A 19,386-nucleotide genomic window follows, 5' to 3' on the forward strand; every position below is an offset into this window, starting at 1 on the left:
GAGCGTCCGCCCCCAACCCACCCCGCATGGGTCAGTGGCACCTGCCGGACCCTCCCCGCCCGAACGGCGCCCTCGGGGCACCCAAGCGTCCCTCCCGCGCTCGCCCCAGAACCGCAGGCTTCTATCCCCTTAAAGGGGACGCGCTCCGCCGGGACCGGAGGGGTCGCAGGGCCGGCGCGCGGTGGGCGGGGCCTCCAGCGTGAAAGGCGTGGCGTCGAGCGCGCCGGGCGTGGCTTCGAGCGGACGGGTCGGGAGGCTGCGGACGGCTGCGGACGGCGCGCGGCCCCTTTAAGACGCGCCGGGGCGGGCCCGGGTGGCGCGCGGCCCCTTTAAGCCTTGGCCTACGTGGCAGCCGCTGGAGCCGCCGCCGACGCGGAGCGAGGCCGGCCGCCGGGCACTTCCTGTGGAGGCCGCAGCGGGCGCGGGCGCGGGCGCGGGCGCCGACGGGCGAGGGCCAGCGAGCGAGCCAGCCGAGCCGAGCCTCCCGCCGTCGCCATGGGCCAGAACGACCTGATGGGCACGGCCGAGGACTTCGCCGACCAGGTGCGGCCTGCGGGCCCCTACCCCGGCCCCGACCCCGACCCAGGCCGCCCGGGTCGCTCCGGTGTCGGCCTCCCTGCGCGGGCCGCCAGGCCCGGGCCGCCCCGGACTCCTGTTCCCGCAGAGGGACCCCCCACACCCGGGCCTCCGTCCCGGCCTAGACACCCCCAAGTCCGACCTGCGGGTCCGGTCTTCCCTGTCCGCCAGGCCGCTCCCGGAGCCCGGGCCTCGGCGCCCTGCCTGGCCCGCCGCCCGCACCCTCCGGCCTGCCCGGGGTTCCAAGCCGCAGGCTGTGGGGGGTTTCCTGCAGGGCCCGCGGCGGGAGTCCTGAGGTTGGGGCGGCTCTGAGACTCGCGGGGAGCGCCTCGGCGTTTGGAGCTGCTGCCGGGGTGGGGGGTCCCCGCACGTTTTTCCTTTCACCGGGCTCGGGGAGGCGGGGAGGGAGCTCGGGGACGAACGGGGGCCGGGGGTCCTCCCAAAGGAAAGGGGGCGCGCTGGCGTGCTCCCCAGCTACAGGAAGCCACAGCAGCTTTTCCTTTTCTCTTTCCCAGATGTGCTGGACTCTTGGGGTCCCTTTGACCCTGCTTGCATCTCTCCCTCCCGTTTGGACTCTGCCCTGGGCTGGATTGAGTGGGGAGCTATACACAGCCTGGGAGGAGGGGAAGACTATCTTTGATAGTTTCCTTCCAGAAGTGTCCAGGTGGCATTCTAAGCAACAGGGAAGCCCTTGAAACAGGCGGTTGGGTAACTGTTGAGAGCATTCAGAAACTGGGTGGACAGGATCCGAACCTGGAAAGTGAAGGGACACAGCTCCCCACCCTCTTTTTTCATTAAGTTTGGCAAAAAAAAAAAAAAAAGTGGTGGTGGTGGTTACGCAGATTTCTGCCTTTTACTTGTGAAAGAATCCCGTTTTGTCGACAAATTAACAGCCTTATCCTCACAGGGAGAGCCTTGGGTGGCCCACTCGCCGTTCTTTCCTCAGTTTACTAAATGTGTTTGTGTGGCTTTGCCAGAGTTTTGAGTAGTGATGGTTAAATTTTTTAATTTTTCTGGAGGTGATAGTGAGTCATCAAACTCTGAGGCCTAGACTTATTGGAAGGCTTGTGTATGTGTGATTTAAAAAAAAAAAAAAAAAGTAAGTGACCGTTTCTGCTTAGCTATCGATGTTTTCCATCACCCCGGGGGTGATCTCTTTCTAGTGTGACCTCACCATCGGCTCTCATTGCACCACTTTCCTGTGAGCTGATATTTTAAATTTGGGGAGAAAAAGTATATCAACTTGAAGAAGCAATTTTTCCTAAGGTGCTAATTTTGTGCTTAAAGACAGAATTTTAAAACTGTGTCCCTTACAAAAACAATTCCTATCAAAAGTTCTCCAGACCCAGGTAGGCCTTTTAGTTTGTCAGTTTAATTGGCATAATTTATAGTGACCCATTTTTATTTCCCCAAGTCGCAACTCCCTAAGAAGATGGCTCCTTACAGCCAAGGGAAGGATGAGAGCTACATACACTCGCTCTTCACCCTGGAAAACTTGGGTTTTGCAAGTGAGTTTCATAACCAACTCTAGATAAAATGTCTCCAGTCAAGCTGCTGCCCACTAGCAAATGACAGACTCTTCTACTGAAGAAAAAGTTCCCAATCTCTTCTTTTCTTTTTCTCCTTTTGTTTTTTTTTCTACTTATTTTTTTACCACCTTTTGGGGGGGGGGGGGGGGGGGCAGAGTTTTGCTCTTGTCGCCCAGGCTGGAGTGCAATGGCACGATCTTGGCTTACTGCAGCCTCAGCCTCCCAAGTAGCTGGGATTACAGGCGAGCGCCACCATGCCTGGATAATTTTTGTATTTTCAGTTGAGATGTGGTTTTGCCATGTTGGCCAGGCTGGTCTTGGAACTCCTCACCTCAGGTGATCCGCCTGCCTCAGCTTCTCAAAGCGCTGGGATTACAGGTGGGAGCCGCTGCACCTGGCCTTTTCTTCATGTTTTGTTATTACTGCTATTATTATTATTATTATTATTATTATTTTGGAGATGGAGTCTTACTGTGTGCCCAGGCTGGAGTGCAGTGGCACAATCTCAGCTTACTGCACGCTCCACCTCCCAGGTTCAAGCTATTGTCCTGCCTCAGCCTCCTGAGTACCTGGGATTACAGGCACCTGCCACCACGCCGAAAAATTTTTGTATTTTTAGTAGAGACAGCGTTTCGTCATGTTGGCCATGCTGGTCTTGAATACCTGACCTCAGGTGATCCACCCACCTTGGCCTCCAAAGTGCTGGGAATACAGGTGTGAGCCACCGTGCCCAGCCGCCTTTATGTGTTTTGCTGTGTTTTAAATGAAAGCAGCAGTAGCTTGGAACTGGAAAGGGGCCCTTGAGGGGGCACAGGGTTGACCTCTCCCAGGTTACTAAGGAGAGGCCAAACAGGCCCAGGCTCCTGGACTTGCCTGTGGGCCACCGAAGAAAACCCAGGTCTTGGTCCCCAGCACCCCCAGCGCCTGGTAGTTCTCTTCTGGCCCAAGTCAAGGGAAGAGCACTGGAAGGTGAGGGGTGAGTGGCCCATTCGCATACAAATCCCATATCTGTCGGGCAGCACAGGCCGCCGATGTCACATACAAATCCCGTTTCTGTCGGGCAGCACAGGCCGCCGATGTCACATACAAATCCCGTGTTTGTCGGGCAGCACAGGCCGCCGATGTCACATACAAATCCCGTATCTGTTGGGCAGCACAGGCTGCCGACGTCAGATGATCTCGTTAGAGTCTGCCTGGGTGGTGGCAGAGCATGGCAGCAGGAGTTTCCATGCCGCTTTCTGGTCAGCTTGGGAGGGCAGCAACTTGTATTCGCCCAAACTCCAGTCAGACAGACGCAGGCAGGTTAACAGTTCACGACGTCACAGTGTGGCTTCTTGTGGACAGATCTGACGAAGCCCAGGTGGAGCTTTGTTCCTGCTTATCCACATAGTACTTAAAGCTGCCAGACCAGGCTTTCACGTAAAAATGACCTAATTTGAACCCAATGGGGAATTACCATGGAAGTCACTGATCAGATTAAGTAAGAATCCAGATTTTCTCGTCTTCAGAAAACAAAAGCAAAACTGAAGTGACAAGATTTGACTGGAAAGTGTGTGTTGCTGAGAGCAAGACCTGAATAAGCTTAGTTCTCCAGGCCCAGTGTCCTCAGGTATTATGACAATGACATTAAGTCTTTCAGTCGGCCAGGACCATGATACACATTCCTTTTGTGACCTTCCCAACTGCAGGAGGTTGGCCAGAGCGTCTCCATCTTCATATGGGCAGAGGGAGGTTGGCTGGTTGCACTGGCTCATGGTGGGCTGGAGACTGAGTTCGCATCTTGTTACCCCAAAGGCTGGGTTCCGTACTGCTTGGTGGATTGCGACCTTCTGGTCTGCAGAGGCTGGTCCACGGGGACGAGCAGTCTGGTTAGTTTCTGCTGGCAGGCTCCCCCCAGCTGCATCTCTTGTCTCTCTCTCTCTGGCATCAAGCTCCTTGTCCTGGCAGCCAGGGACAGTGTCCTCTTGCTCCTGGGAGCCATGCTCTGTAGAAACTGCTGAGACTTGCTCTATGCAGGAGCTAGGCATTTGGAAGCTATGGGAAGGGGCCAGAAACTCTAATGAACTCAGCAATCCAAACTAATGTCCATGCCTGCAGCTGCTCCACACTGCCTATTAGACACTCTGCAAAATGTAGCTTCTAAGCAGTTTATATCCATAAACAGCAATATTGGCACTTAATGGGTTCTGCCTGGCAGTTTATCACCAAGGTGACAGAAAAGCTTCATGGGGCTTTCCTCTCCAGTGTGGCCTTTGGTGTCTTTAACCTATCCTCAAGAGTGGCAGAGCTAGTCCTGGGCCCTAGGAGCTGGCCTTGGCCCTAGTTGAAGTGCTGGGGAAGCAAGGATGGTCCTGAGGACACCTGAACCTGCTGGTGGCACAGGCACTGTGAAGCTCCTGATGAACATCGTGAGGGTCGCTGTCTGGTGTGGTGGGGTCCTGGTGACAGTGGCATGCTCTGTCCTACCTTACCCTGTACCATGGAGGAGCAAGGAGAAAAGGCAAAGAGGAGCTGACTCACTTTTCTTTGTGTGCTGATCTTCACGGGAGGTTAGAACACATCCACCCCGCTCTTTAGGGGAGTGCGGGGGAGAAGCAGGGGAGGTTGTGGTTAGCGGGGCCCCTGCCAGAAGATGGGGCCCAGTTGTGCTCAGTTAATTCTTTCCTATAGTTGTGATTTTGATCACACAGTTTTTTAGTAAAGCCAGGCCATCATCTCCCACGTTGGGCTGTGCGACACCTGCTCTGGCCCTGCAGGGTGCGGTGTAAACCTCTAGTGCAGCACGAGGGAGGCTGGGGAAGTTCTGGAGCTGCAGTGAGCCACTGAGGTCGAGCCCGCCCTGACAATCTGATTCGAGAAGCTGCTGGGCGCCTTCTTCCTTCCCCATGGTCGCTTTTCCCCGGGTTTAGATGAGGCAAAGGCCCATGTCCTCGTTTCTAGGATGTGTGGGACCTGAGTTGGGCCTTGAGGGAGGCAGCCCCAATCCTTGGTGATCAAGGAAATCTGACCTGCCTTTTTCCTCGATGTTCTCATTCACCATGAACTTGCAGGCTGCTTTTCTTAATTTCTTTTTGTCCTGAATGTGAAGAGAAAGTGGAGTTTTCTGTGTGGCGTGGGAGCTGCAGGTGGCTGTGACAGTGATCACTGTATGCCCACGAAGTCATCTCTCAGGGTGGATATAATTACCTTTCTCAAATCCCCTTCAGTTGTCTAAAATAACTACCCATCTGAGAGGAATCTCAGTCTTCCTATTAAGCTCCTGAGATGCTGTCACTGCTTATGAACCATATCCTGCTTGATGGCGTGGTTCTCGGAGAGACTTAATGAGAAGCTTGGCCACAGAGGTGAGCTAACTGTGTCATCTCCTTCCTGCAGCCTGCCATATCAGCAGCCACCTCTGGCTCTACTGTCACAGTTCTCTGATGGGGGGAGGGTGACTGTCACGGGTTTTATGTGCTTGCTGTGTTTACACAGGTTGCCTGTGTGCTAGCTACCGGCAGTGGGCTGAGTGCCTGCAGTGTGGCTGCCCTTGTCTGTCCCGGGTGCTGTGTGTCATGCCTAAGTTGGGGGCTCTTCTCTCCTGTGCTGAGGGAACACTGGCCTTGGGACGTGTTCTGGAGTGGCATGACATGGGTCCACTGGCCTAGCTGAAAAAGTTGTGACCAACATGTGTGTGGGGAAAGAGGTTAATGTTGGGCCTGGTCTTTAAACATGGCTTTTTCAGTGCTAAGTCCAAACAGTCCCCCACGTTGGGGGATGCTCATTAGATGGTGGCTGGTTTAAAGGAGACTGCATTAGCCTTACAGCTGGTCAGCCTTCAATCTGGACCAGGCTTGCCCTTGAAAACCAGTGCAGCAAAGCAGTAGATGTGCTCAGTTCAGAGTGCAGTACCGAAATTTTTGCGTGTTTTTCCCCAAAGCCAAGAGCTGTGTCTGTCTCCTCGCCATGTTTGCTGAGGGGAGGAGGTGTGTACTGGCGGTCCCACCTTCTCTGTCTTTTTTGTTCTTTAATCCTCTTGACCCAGACGCTCAAATGAAGAGTCGCAGACTCATCAAAGAGACTGTTAAACACTGTTTCAGTCTCAGGGGCTTGCACGTAGCAGATGAGCACGCTAAATGAGGGTCCTTGCAGCTGGGTGAGGCTTAGACAGCAGCCCGTGGCTGGGGCTGGTTTGCTCATCAGAGGTCGGTGAGCGGTTCACAGCTCTCATTTTAGAAGCAAGTCAGAACACCTCTTGTGTCTGTCTTGGGTGTGGGTTACAGTCTGCCTCTCTGCCACAGTGGAGTCCCGCCACAGCTCCATCTCATCTCAGAGGTCTGCACAGCCTCTTGTTGAGCTCTTCCTTCCCCGTGGTTGCTTTTCCCCAGGTTTAGATGAGGCGAAGTTCCGTGTCCTTGCCAGGGCTTCCCAGCTAGGCCACGACACAAAGGCCATTACCTGAGAACAGTGGCACATCACGTGCCAAGGTGGTGTACTTTATCTCTTCCACGGAATATGCGTGATTACACTGTTGCTGGGCATTTAGAAAGCAATGGGGCTGTGAGGCAGAACCTGGGGGAGGGTGTGTGGCGTCACCTTTTCCCACCTCCCAGTGTGATGCTGGCATCTTGTGCTGGTCCTCTGTATTGGCTCTGAAATTCATAGGGGAGTATTTGGGGTCTTTTAAAAAAACAAAATATAAAACAAGGTCTTCCTCCTAGTGAGGTTGGAAAGAATCTTAGCAACCATTAGTTCATCTGGCCTCACTCTACTGTAGGATAGTAGAGATGCTACCTCTACTGTCCTGCAGTAACCGGGTATGTCCAGGTCACACAGTGTGCTGGCTGGACGGTAACTGGGTATGTCCAGGTCACACAGAGTGCCTGCTGGACAGTACCAGCCTCAGAGCCTCAGCCTCCACTTCGTCTCCCAGATGGCGTGGTGATTCCCTGGGTATCTGTCGGTCACTTCGATGTCTCCCATCCCTTCAGTGGAGTCAAAGGTTGAGTAAATGTGTGTAGAACTGACACTGCAGGGCGCAGGCTCACTGGGTTTGGGGAGAATGGCCACCTGGCTTTGTAATCTCCACCTCCACTCCCTGCCACATGGGAGCCAATCTGCAGCTCTGACCTAGCCAGGGCCCCACTTGACAAGCTGGAGGGTGATCTGAACAGCCGGGGCTTGTAAACTGAGATGGGGAGTCTCAGCAGTGTCTAAGAATTTGGAGCAACTTGAAAAGATGGTGAAAAGTAAGAAGCACGTAGGCACATCTTCTTTTGTTCCACCAGTAGGTTTAGTCAGCCCTAGGAGGGACTGTGCAGCTGACGTTTGCTCGCCTCACCCTCGGGGGTCAGGCTCTTGGGTGCTCTTTAGACTCTGGCTTCCCAACACACATTCGTGGGTGGGTCCCCTGATCTTTCTCCTAAGGACTTGCTGTGTTACAGGATTTCTTTCCCTTTATATCTCAGTTTTGCGTGAGTGATAAAAGTGCATGGGGAAACCTGCGTGACATTTGTATCAGGCATCCAGTAGTGCACGTTGGCCACCTGACCCAGCCGTCATAAATGACCTGACTCACAGGACAGCAGGAAGTCATAAATGTTTTCTTTGCCTTTGACATTTGACAGTAATTTTATACACTTGCATTTCATTGCTGTTGAAACAGCTGTCCATCCCATTTGTTACTGTGTTTTAATTTGCTCAAGATTATGCAGGCTTTGACAAAATCCCAGCGCTTTCTAGCCATTAGCGGTACCAGCTTCATTCTGTGCTGACAGTTGCTGTGTACACAGTCCCCAAGTCAGATCCTGAGCTTGCAAGGGGGAACTCCGTCAGGGGCCAGGAAGTACCAGCCTGGCTTGTAACAGCACATGCGCTCTCCAGAGCCTGGGGCTTCCTCCTGCTGCTCTGGAGATTTTCGGCTAACCATAAACACGTGATCTTACCATTCAGTCAACCATGTGGTCCTCTAAGCCTGGGACCCTGGCTGTCACCTAAGCCAACCCTTGTTCTGTCAGGGGGCTTCTGGGTGTCACTGGGCAGGCTGAGAGGTCCAGGCCTTGGCACCTCAGCCATGTGTGACCTGCAGGCTGGGGTCAGGTCTTGGCATTGCACCATCAGGTCCTTGAGGCCTGGGGAAACCCCTTCTGGCTGGGCTTAGTATGCGCATTTGTAAGGTGAGGGGTTGGACCCAAGCAGTAGGGATGCCTGGCAAAGTGCAGTGGTGCCACAGTAGGGAGGTTGCTGCTGGCATGTCATGGGCAGAGGCCAGGCTTGCCGTGTCATAGCCCGTAGCACCCAGGATGACCCACGGCAAAGAGTGACCCACCTAATGCCGAGGTGTGGAAACCCTGAATAGACGACCTCTAAGTGCCTTTTCAGATGTCATTCTATAATTCCAACTGGTAAATGCCCTTGACGGAAAAGAGAAGCTCTGTGTCTTGTGGCAGTGCCACCTTCGATGACTGTAGTTGCCTGCCAAGGCACTGGAGGAAATCACAGTGGCAGTGTTAGGGCTGCTGCCCTATGGGGTCTACACCAGAGTGCCCAATGCTACGTCATGCATCTCTGGGACTAATACTTGGATTGTCACACGTGTCCAGACTCACAGGGTAGCACTCGGGAGCAGGCACTGAGAGCCGCCAGTCTGTCCTCAGAAGGCACCGGGGCTGACCAGAGCTCTTACCTTCCACAGCGTCTGTTCCTCATGCACACCCCGCCCAAGGACGTGCCCGGCTGCGGTCTGGGGCTCCCTGCCACAGTCACCTCACCCTTGGGTTTCTGTGGCTCTGCAGTTCCTTCGTGTCACAAAGCAGTACCTGCCCCATGTGGCGCGCCTCTGTCTGATCAGCACTTTCCTGGAGGACGGCATCCGCATGTGGTTCCAGTGGAGTGAGCAGCGCGACTACATCGACACCACCTGGAACTGCGGCTACCTGCTGGCCTCATCCTTCGTCTTCCTCAACTTGCTGGGACAGCTGAGTGAGTGGCTGAGAGTAGGCAGGATTCACTGGGCTTCTTACTCCATGATCATTAGCAGTTGGGAGGCTGTGTGTGAACTTTCCACAGTAGAGCAGTTAATTTCCCACGTCAGGTGGGCGGCTGACTTGGGAGCTGACTGTGGTAGACAGCCTGTTCCTTATTACAGCAAGGGCTCCACTTTCTGTGTTTGTGTTAAGTCCAGTCAACTTACCATGTGTGGTCCTTGCCTATCATTAATTCTCCCAGAAGTTGCTTTTTGCTTGGGTAGGTGGTTTTCCTCACCTGCCTCTGGACGAGAGGGCCAGGTGAGGTGGCAGTGTATCGAAACAGTGCTCCTCCCCTGGCACCCATCCTCAGACCCTGTAACTAACCCTTGTCCTTCTCTCCAGCTGGCTGCGTCCTAGTGTTGAGCAGGAACTTCGTGCAGTACGCCTGCTTCGGGCTCTTTGGAATCATCGCTCTGCAGGTACACGGGGCGTGCGGTCGGGGCTCCCTTCTCTTTGCTCTGGTGGAGCAGAGCTTCTGAAAAGACAATCTTGAGGGATCAGTGTCACTCCCTCTTCGGCCCTCTCCGTGTCTCTGACTTCCTGGAGCTCCCTTCTCTTCTGGGGAAGTCGTGAGCCCAAGCAGGGCTGTAGAGGTGGGTCATTAGGTACGGGGCCATCTTTTGCCCGTTTCTGTGATTACTGTGACAAGGGGAAGTCCTGAGCTTGGCTGCAGTCAGGATGCTGTCTTGTTATCACGTTGCTTCATAAAGAAGAATACCTGGTTATTCAGAATGAAATGCTGGGAACAGGATATCTGAATCCACATCTGTGGTCTCAGAATCACTTTGTTCTCCAGAACATCACAGCACATTTCTTGAGAAATACAGAACCACATTTTTGAGCCTAGATCTGTCCTTGGTCTCCTGTGTTGGTTTTGTGTGTTTTAGACTCCAGCTGACATTGGAGAGACTGCCTAAGGCTATTATGAATTCTGTGGAAATGCCTTTGGAAAGGCTGAGACTCAGGTGTCTCTTTTTTCTTTCCCCCCAGACGATTGCCTACAGCATTTTATGGGACTTGAAGTTTTTGATGAGGTATGTGCATTCTGGTTGGTGAGTTTTAGTATACGCTCCTCGTGTAGGCTGAGCATTGCAAATCCAAAGTCTGAAATGCTCCAAAATGGAAAAAATCTTTTTTTTTTTTTAATTTGACTCCATCTTGCTTCTAAAAATCTTGGGCACCACCATGATGCTCAAAGGAAGTGCTCGTTGGAGCGTTTCAGGTTTTGGATCTTCAGATTTGGGATGCTCAACCGATAAGTATATAAATATACCAAAATCTGAAACACTTTGGGTCCCAAGCGTTTCAGGCTAGGGATACTCAATCTGTATTTCTAAACTCAGTTAACATATTTGGGTCAAAACCAAGCTTGTCCAGCCTGTGGTCCACGGGCCGAATGCAGCCCAACACAAACTCATAAACTTTCTTATACCATTATGAGAGTTTTTGTGGTTTTTAAATTTTATTTTTTAGTTTATCAGCTATCATTAGTATTAGTGTATTTTATGTGTGGCCAAGCGACTCTTCCAGTGTGGCCCAGGGAAGCCAAAAGATTGACTCTCTGGTCTGAACTGTGCCTCTTAGAAGCAGGTTCTGAAGAGGACGCTGCAGAGCCGCTAGAATAGTAGTGACTGAAGCCATCTCTTCTGCCCCTTATTTCACGGGCGTGGGGACTCAGCATCTGAGTGGAGGACGTGGCTGCTCATGGGGACCCAGCTGGTCAACAGACACTGAAGCTGTGACTTGGTTCTGCGTGGGTTCAGGTAGCCCATCGCTGTCAAGTTGTAAAGACACATCTGTCTCTTGAGCTATGTAAGGTTTTACATGGCTGTAACTCCAGAGTCTGAGGTCCTGTGCACATGCCTGCCTGGTCCTGCTTCGCAGATTGCTGAGTTTGGAGAAAGGGAAGTAAAGGCCTTCCTGTATGCGCACCAAGTTCTCCCTGCACCTGGTCTGACAGGTGAGGCTTCGCTTCAGCTTGCGTATCTGTTCCTCAGGAACCTGGCCCTAGGAGGAGGCCTGTTGCTGCTCCTAGCAGAATCTCGTTCTGAAGGGAAGAGCATGTTCGCGGGCGTCCCCACCATGCGTGAGAGCTCCCCCAAACAGTACATGCAGCTCGGAGGCAGGGTCTTGCTGGTTCTGATGTTCATGACCCTGCTTCATTTGGACGCCAGCTTCTTTTCTGTAAGTATTCCTGCTTGCCTGAACGGGTCGGGTCTGGTTTCCTGTTCTACTAGAGAGAATGCTGTCCCTGTTCACCCCGCCCTGGTTGGGTACTAACCACAGCCTGGGGGAGCTGCTCAAATGGAGCAAACCTTTTGATCCCATTAAAACAGACCAAAAAAAGTCATCAATCCCTTGTGTGTCAAGCCTTCTTTCCAGCAAGTGAAGGCCAGAGCCTCTAACCTTGGTGGAGCGTGCTTGGCCCTTGGTTGGCCAAGGCTCTCCACCCAAGCTGCTCTTACTCTTCTTTCTCTCCTCACTGTTCACATCTTTCTCAAGTAATTCCTGTGTGCCAGGTGTCAGGGGCAGGCCTCCAGAAGCTTCCAGAACACATCTCCGGAAATGACTGAGAGCCTCAGCCGGGCAGTGTCCAGGAAGGTTTCCTGGTGCCATGGGGAGAGGAGAGGATGTTTCTGGCCTGGATGTCTGGGTGGACCAAGAAGCACGGGGGAATTTATTTATGGATTAAAGCTGCATCTTAGTAAATCACAGCCTGTTAATAGTTGGGGATTTTAATCTTCCCCAAACCTTCCACATTTCAAAGCTGGTGCTTTGTCGCCTCCTGCTTCCCCCCAGCCTTGGTTGCCCCACTTGTACCAGCAGCCATCTCAGCAGTAGCCACATCAGCCTGATAGATAGAGGCTTCCATGACACGCCGCCGCTTGAACTTTTGTTCATAAAGCATCTCTCTTCTCACGTTTATTTTGAATTTCTTACGTTTCAACCTATGCAGATTGTCCAGAACATCGTGGGCACAGCTCTGATGATTTTAGTGGCCATTGGTTTTAAAACCAAGCTGGCTGCTTTGACTCTTGTTGTCTGGCTCTTTGCCATCAACGTGTATTTCAACGCCTTCTGGACCATTCCAGTCTACAAGCCCATGCATGACTTCCTGAAATACGACTTCTTCCAGACCATGTCGGTGATCGGGGGCTTGCTCCTGGTGGTGGCCCTGGGCCCTGGGGGTGTCTCCATGGATGAGAAGAAGAAGGAGTGGTAACAGTCACAGATCCCTACCTGCCTGGCTAAGACCCGCAGCCGTCGAGGACTGGTCCGGGGTGGATTCAACAAAACTGCCAGCTTTTATGTATCCTCTTCCCTTCCCCTTCCTTGGTAAAGGCACAGATGTTTTGAGAACTTTATTTGCAGAGACACCTGAGAATTGATGGCTCAGTCTGCTCTGGAGCCAGTCTGGCGTCTGGCCCTTCAGTGCTGGTCAGCCTGGCGGTTAGAAGCCTCCCCCATGCTGAGGCTTTGGGGTGAGCGGCTCCCCTGGCTGCGGCAGCTCAGTCCTACTTTTCAGTTTCTTTTTTGAGGGGGTCCAGAAGGGGGCCATCAAGCTATACTGTGAGCAGACACATTTGTATATCATTCAAAGCAGTCTCCCTCTTATTTTTAAGTTTACATTTTTAGCGCAAACTACTAAATGATTTTGGATGGTTCAGCCAAACCTCAAACAGTTAATCTCCCTGGTGTAAAATCGCACCAGTGGCTTCGATGTTGTTTCTGCCGCTGCATTGTAATATTTTCTAGAACAGTGAAAACATTTAGGGACACCCAAAGAATGCTGCAGTATTAGAAGGGTGGTGGAAGCTGCTGTTTATGATAAAAGTCATCGGTCAGAAAGTCAGCTTGGATCGGCACTAAGTGTTTTTACTGGGTAACACCCTGGGAGTTTCAGTAGCTTGAGGCAAGGACGAGGGGCAAAAGTTCTTGGGGAAGCTGCTGGTCTGGGTGCTGCTGGCCTTGGACCTGGCAGTGGGGAAGGCTAGTGAAGAGACTGCACACGGAGTGGCCCCAGCAGCAGTGCCCTGCAAGCCAGGCTGACCAGCTGCTCCTCAGACCAGCTTGGGGAGCGGCAGCTGCTGTGGGCGGAGGGTGTGGCGGGAGCTCGCAGCACTGGAGACCCACGGACTGAACCGTTACCTCACATGGGGCCTTTCCTGAGCAAGGTCTCGAAAGCGCAGGCCGCCCTGGCCAAGCAGCTCCACCCTTTCCCAGGCTGCACTCGCCCTGTGGGCAGCCCTGACACACCACTTTCCCAAGGCCGTTGCTCACTCAGATTCTGTCCGTTTGCTGTGCTGAATGCAGCCAGAATTCCTTTTTACAATTTGTGATGCCTTACCGATTTGATCTTAATCCTGTATTTAAAGTTTTCTAACACTGCCTTATACTGTGTTTCTCTTTTTGGGGGGTTTAACTGCTTGTTGCTCCCTGTCACCTGCACCACAGTGAATGCCACAAGGGTGGTCAGACATCTCTTTGGCTCCTAGACCTATCTGGGGGACAGGCTGCTGCGGTCCAGCCCCGAGCCAGCCTCCGGCTTGGCCTTTTGTCCGTGGGCTCTGCAGGACAGGGGTGAGGCAGGTTTCTGCTCATCAGTGCTTTTGGAAGCCACCTACCCTGAGGAGGGGGCACCTTTTTAACACAACCGAGCTAGTCCCAAGGCATTTGCAAATCCACCCCCGGAGGCCCACTTCCTTATCTCCTAATATTGGTAAGATCAAGCACTGGCTTCAGTTCTCTTCTGTGATCATTCAGGTGCTCCCTGCAAGAAGACTGGCTCCTGTCTCAGTGTTCCAGCCTCGGCAGGGCTGTCTCCTGGTCTGTGTCGCACTCCCTGTTAGTGCAATATGACAGCCCCATCAAACAACCTTGGCTAAGTCACGGTTTGTCTGTGGTCAAGGTTGGTTGGCTGGTTGGTAGAAAGGAGGGTGGACCAAAGGAGGCCACGTGAGTAGTCAGCACGTTCTACACCAGCAGCACCTCCGCCCTAGTGGGTGTTCCTGTTTTTCCTGGCCCTGGGTTGGCTAGGGCGTCAGACGGGGGGACATGCCTTTGCTAGAAGGAGAGGATAAGTGGGATCTACCAATTGGTTTTGGCAAAACAATTTCTAAGATTTTTTTTGCTTTATGTGGGAAATAGATCTAAATCTCATTTTATGCTGTATTTTATATCTTAGTTGTGTTTGAAAACGTTTTGATTTTTGGAAACACATGGAAATAAATAATGGCATTTGTTGTATGCAGTGTGATCCTATGGTGTTGCCCAGCCTGGCTGGGGCTCCCCTCGGGATGCCAGTGAGCAAGGTTGCTTGTTCAGGCTTCTCTGAGGACCACTCAGAAGCCATGTCCAGAGAGAATCTGTCCCTCAGAGGCCCTGCTGCCTCCTGGGTATGGGGGACACACCCCCTCAGCCCTGCCTTAGAGGGCACAAGTGCCATGAGACCAGGTAGACACCGGGGACAGCTGATCATTCAGAGGACACGTGGCTTGATGAGGAGTGGGGGAAAATAGCTGAAGGCTTTCTCGAAACTTCTCAGCATGTGCTTTTATTAACCTGGCTGTTTACAGGAGCTGAAGCTCTTAGGTTTGCGGGGATGACTCTTGAACTTCTTTTTCAACGAGCCCAACTGCTTCTGTGGGATAAACAGAATTCTGATGATGGAGCCTTTCTGATCCCATGGAGAAGGGGCCCTGGGAGTACAGGGCTATCCCTACCTGCAGAGCCTCGGAGGTGTTGGTGTGAGATACCCACGGAGGCTTCCTCCACGCCCCCACACCTCACTTCCTTAACAGCTGCAGGATTAGCCAGGATCAGCAGGGCCTTAGAGGAGCACACTGCAGTGCCACACACGCATTAGGACCTTGACCTCTTCTAGCCCGGGTCCTGCTTATCTACCAAACGCGAGGAAGTCTCCACTCCTGCCCCGATGGCAAAGGTGGTGGCTAGTAATCAGGTCCCTGTGCCACAGGGGAAAGGACAAACCACAGCTCACAGTCTGAGGGGGGAGGGTATCCTCACAAACCCTTGGTCTTGACTGTGGTCCACAGCGCCAGTGGTAGCACTCACAACCGGCCAGCTAGCAGCCTCGGCTTCCATGTTTCATGTGTTGTTAGCTTGGAATTTCACTTGTGAAAAAGATTCTCTTTTTTTTTTTTTTGAGACAGTCTTGCTGTCGCCCAGGCTGGAGTGCAGTGGCATGATCTTAGCTCACTGCAACCTCCACCTCCTGGGTTCAAGCAATTTTCCTGCGTCAGCCTCCCAAGTACCTGGGATTATAGGCACCTGCCACCAGGCCTGGCTAATTTTTGTATTTTTGGTAGAAGCAGGGTTTCACCACATTGGCCAGGCTGGTCTCAAACTCCTGAGATCAAGTGATCCACCCGCCTCAGCCTCCCAGGTGCTGGGATTATAGGCTTGGGCCACCATACCCAGCCTCAATTTTTTTTAAAGAAATGAAAAACCATCACTAGAGGAAGCCACTGCCACACTGACAGGGTAGAGGTGACAGCTCACCTTCCTGCGCTTCCGGACCAGCCCCCAGTCCACGTCCATCTCCCTCCTGCCTTCATCAGTGGACTCTCTTGGGGGCTTTGCCTCCTTGTCCTCTTCATCTGTCAAAAAGTCATCAGTGCCATCTATGTCCTCTGTGTTTCCAAGGTCCTTTCTGGTGAATAGCTCGGCTGGAAGGAACACAGGGATTGGCTGATGGTTATTTTAGGCTGAGTTCACCAAGAACCTTCTGTGCAGGGAAGCCAGCACCACACCCTGCTCCCTCTGACAGGAGAGGGTCAGGGCAAGTCAGGGGCTGTTCGCTTACGTGGGTACAGGTCTGTCATGCTGTCGTCACTCGGAGCTCCCCCCTCATCACTGGATGTGGGCTCCCAGAAGGCTTCCCACGAGCAAGGCCCATCACCGTCCATCCGGTCCTCCCTCTTTCTCCTCCGGTGCACCAGGCATGCAGGGACATACTCCAGCCCTTGCTTCTGACATTCTTCATCTGGGAGATAAGCCAGCATACACTGGGTACCTCCACACCCCCTACGGTCTGCTGGCCACAGCTAACCTGTGGGGACTGCACTGAGCCAGGGTCCCACAGCCCTACCGACCTGGACAAAAACCAGAGCAGCTGCTGGGTGCCTTGGCCCTGTTCCTACCAGGCATGCAGGGAGGGTAGCGGGGCAGGGCTGCAACTGGGAGGTAAGAAGATGGTGCAGGTCTGTTGGGCCTTGACCACTCATCCCGGACCCAGCCAGGCCTGGGAAGCCATAGCTAGGAGGGCACTGAGCAGGCCCAAGACGAGTCCTGCTCCACTCAGTTTGGCATGGCTTCTCAAAGGCAGCTTGGGCTGGCAGTGATGCCACCCTCTCCCCAGCAACCCGAAGTCCTCCCTCAGTGCATGGGAGGCCCTGTCCCAGAGGGCGGGGCACAGTGGAGGTTGGCTGCCTGTCCTTTGCTGCCCCTTAGAGGGTGAGAGGGGAGTTGGGACAAAGCTTCCACGGAAGGACCTCGAGTGTCCACCACTGTCCCCTGATATATTAGAGGGTCAGCTGGGGCTTGCCCTCCAGTCCGGCGCAGCTCCCACCATCACCCCGCATGCACTGCAGGAGCCCTGCTGGGCCCCGGCCGCTGATGTCACAGCCCATCTCCAGGGCTCTTTCCCTCCTTGTCTCTGCCACCCACACCCATGGCCACACAGCAGCCTTGTTACCACCACAACTTGCAGGCAGAGCCCCTCACAGCCACGTTCGGACTTCTCTGGACCACTGCCCTGTAGTGACTGCACCGACCCAGTCCCGTCTCAGCTCCACGGTCTGTCATCATAACCACTCTCATGGGGACCCTGTGGCCCCCTGCACTTAGAACCTTCCTGCCCACCGCGAGCAGCTAAAACACTGGCTGGAGAATATCCAAGCCCCAGGCTGGCAGCCCTCGTGGCTGCAAGGCCTCTGTGAGGGCCTGCTTTCCGCTCAAGAAACCCTGGTCCTGCCTTCTCAGTCCACGCTCATGCTTGCGGAGGGCTGGGCCACCTCTCATCGGGAAATGGAAGCCGGCGGACTCATCTTCCCATAAGCAGACCAACCCGAATCTGTCCACTCCAGCCTCTGTCCATTCCCCTCCTTAGCTGGACCTCAGAAAGGCCTTCTGGTGACCCAGCACCTGCCTGAGGCTGGGCACTGTCCTCGTGGGCTGTAGTCTATGATCCACTCTAGCCAGGTGTCCCTGCCAAGCTTTGAGTGCCTCACCACAGTTGCCAGGGGCCTCCATGTCAGCAAATGTATCATTTTTCTGTCCTCATCTTCCCTTCAGGAACACGAAAGGACTTCCATCCTTTTCCTGGGGCTCAGGACCAGTCCTCTCTCCCTTCTCTAAACTCGCTGGGTGCTTACCCAGCGCCACGGAGCAAGCATCTCCTTCACCCAGCATGGCTGTCCCTGTTTGAAAAGCCTGATGCCTTCCCTAATAAACATCTTTCCTAATACAGCTCAAGCTTCAAACCTTCAAAGGGACTCTGAATTCTCCCCCCAAAACCCACCTTTTCCTGGATGACCGCAGCCAAGGGGCCCACCCTTCTCAACCATGCGCACTGTCCATGCAGGCCCCGCCCCATTCCCCTCCACACACGCACTGCAGGGATCCTCGCCTGGCTTCTGGGCCGGCCCTGCTGTGCACGCTAGCCTGGCCTGTGAACCCACCTCAGACAACACATTTTTGTCTCAGACCTCCATGAACCCTGGCCTCTACCTGGGGTGCTATTCCCCCCCAGTCCCACTGCCACCACATCCCTCCAGCCTCAGCCTGCAGTAAATCCCTCAGGGAACCTCCCAGCCCTCCTGCCTCCACAAGACCACCCCACATCCCTCGCCCAGATTCTTCCACACCTCACATCACCACGTGCACTCACTCACTCACTCCAGATCCTGCTTCTGGCCCTGCACCTGCCTGCACTAGAAGCTGTGGGGTCAGGGGCCCTCATCCCTCTCTTCACTGTGCCAGAACCAGGCATGGTACATCAACATGGATCGCTGAAGGATGACCTGCCTTCAAGCACGCTCCATCGGGGGCAGGGCGGGCATGCACCCAAATGACGATGCCCTCTGATGGGGGCCCACCCAGACTTACATTTACACAGAGCTCGCTGGTACCGCCGGCCCTGGATGTGCCTCAGCACGTGTTCTGGGCACTTGTTGATGTGCCGCAGGGTGAGTTTGCAGAACAACTGGTGCCTACAGAGCAGAGAGACCCAGTTTGCAGGGACAGTTCACAGCAAAGATCCACACTGGTGGCTGCGTCTTGGACTCATCCCTGGACGGTCTACCGGGGATGGTGCACCGGGGATGATCCACCATGCGACCTGAATATTGGGCTTTTTTAAAGGCTCTCCGAGCAATTCCACTCTGAAGCTGGGCAAGGAACTGCTGACCCAGGCCGACTGTGCCTCTTAACGTTTACTGGAAAAGTAGGCACAGCAGCCTCATTGACTGCTCCAGGATGAGTTCATGCAAGAGGAAGGCTCCGCCTGGCCAAGTGCTCAATGAATGGGAACATCCCATCCGTTTTGACGATTACTGCCCACCCTAGCTTCCAGCTAAATCAAAGATCCCGTCTGGGGTCAAGAGGAGAAGCCAACGCTGTGCACAACCTCAGGAGACAAAGCACAAGCCCCTACTCTTCTGTGAAGCAGCCACACCCCACAGGACAAACCTCACGATTACCGAAAAGCAAACGAGCTCACGGCGGGGCCTAACGGGGATCGCAGGTGACTCCAGTATCCGGGTGCCCACCTGGATCCCAAGGCTCCCAGCTCTGCGAGAGTGGGGGCTGCAGCACTGGCGGAGTCCTCAGAAGGAGGGAACTTTGGAGTTTACCGCCCAGGACCTATCCTGAGCCGAGCCCTCCCGGAGGCTCCCTTAGAGAAGACTCAGGCACCGGGGGCACCAGCGGAGGGGCTGTCCCAACTGCCCTGGCCTCCCCGCGCCGCCGGGGACCACCTACGGGTTCTTGGTGCTGGGCACGATGTGCGGTTCAAACTCTGCATAGTCGAACGCCGGGGAGGCGCGGACCAGCCGCTGGTACTTCTTGCCGCGGGTGTAGACCTGGAGCTCCGGCAGGCGGCAGGGCAGCTCGTGACCCGTCAGGATGCACCTCACCTGCGGGGGCGGCGGTCGGTCGGGAGGACCCAGGCTCCCGCCATGCCCGCTCCCCGGTGCCCCTCCAGCGGCGCCCCCCTCCTCCCCTCCCCTGTCCTCTGGCTTCCTCTCTCCCCT

At 54.2% G+C, this 19,386-nt stretch overlaps 2 protein-coding genes across 2 annotated transcripts; one reads left to right on the forward strand and one right to left on the reverse strand.

The window, feature by feature from the left end:
* The first annotated feature begins 295 nt into the window (after positions 1-295).
* On the forward strand, positions 296-14,359 carry SURF4 (surfeit 4). Its single transcript, XM_032261997.1, has 6 exons — positions 296-543; positions 8,879-9,065; positions 9,455-9,531; positions 10,103-10,146; positions 11,110-11,296; positions 12,069-14,359. The coding sequence occupies exons 1-6, from the start codon at positions 496-498 to the stop codon at positions 12,333-12,335; spliced, it is 810 nt and encodes a 269-aa protein (XP_032117888.1). The 5' UTR covers positions 296-495; the 3' UTR covers positions 12,336-14,359.
* A 284-nt stretch (positions 14,360-14,643) lies between these two features.
* SURF2 (surfeit 2) lies at positions 14,644-19,331 on the reverse strand (the record flags this gene model as incomplete). The annotated part of the gene is made up of 5 exons (XM_032261874.1): positions 14,644-14,753; positions 15,635-15,801; positions 15,939-16,118; positions 18,242-18,345; positions 19,115-19,331. Coding segments are annotated over 5 exons (752 nt in total), but the record flags the coding sequence as incomplete, so codon positions are not given.
* Positions 19,332-19,386: the final 55 nt, after the last annotated feature.

Source organism: Sapajus apella, unplaced genomic scaffold, assembly GCF_009761245.1.
Source record: "Sapajus apella isolate SASKATOON/1434 unplaced genomic scaffold, GSC_monkey_1.0 scaffold126, whole genome shotgun sequence".
NCBI lineage: Eukaryota > Metazoa > Chordata > Mammalia > Primates > Cebidae > Sapajus > Sapajus apella.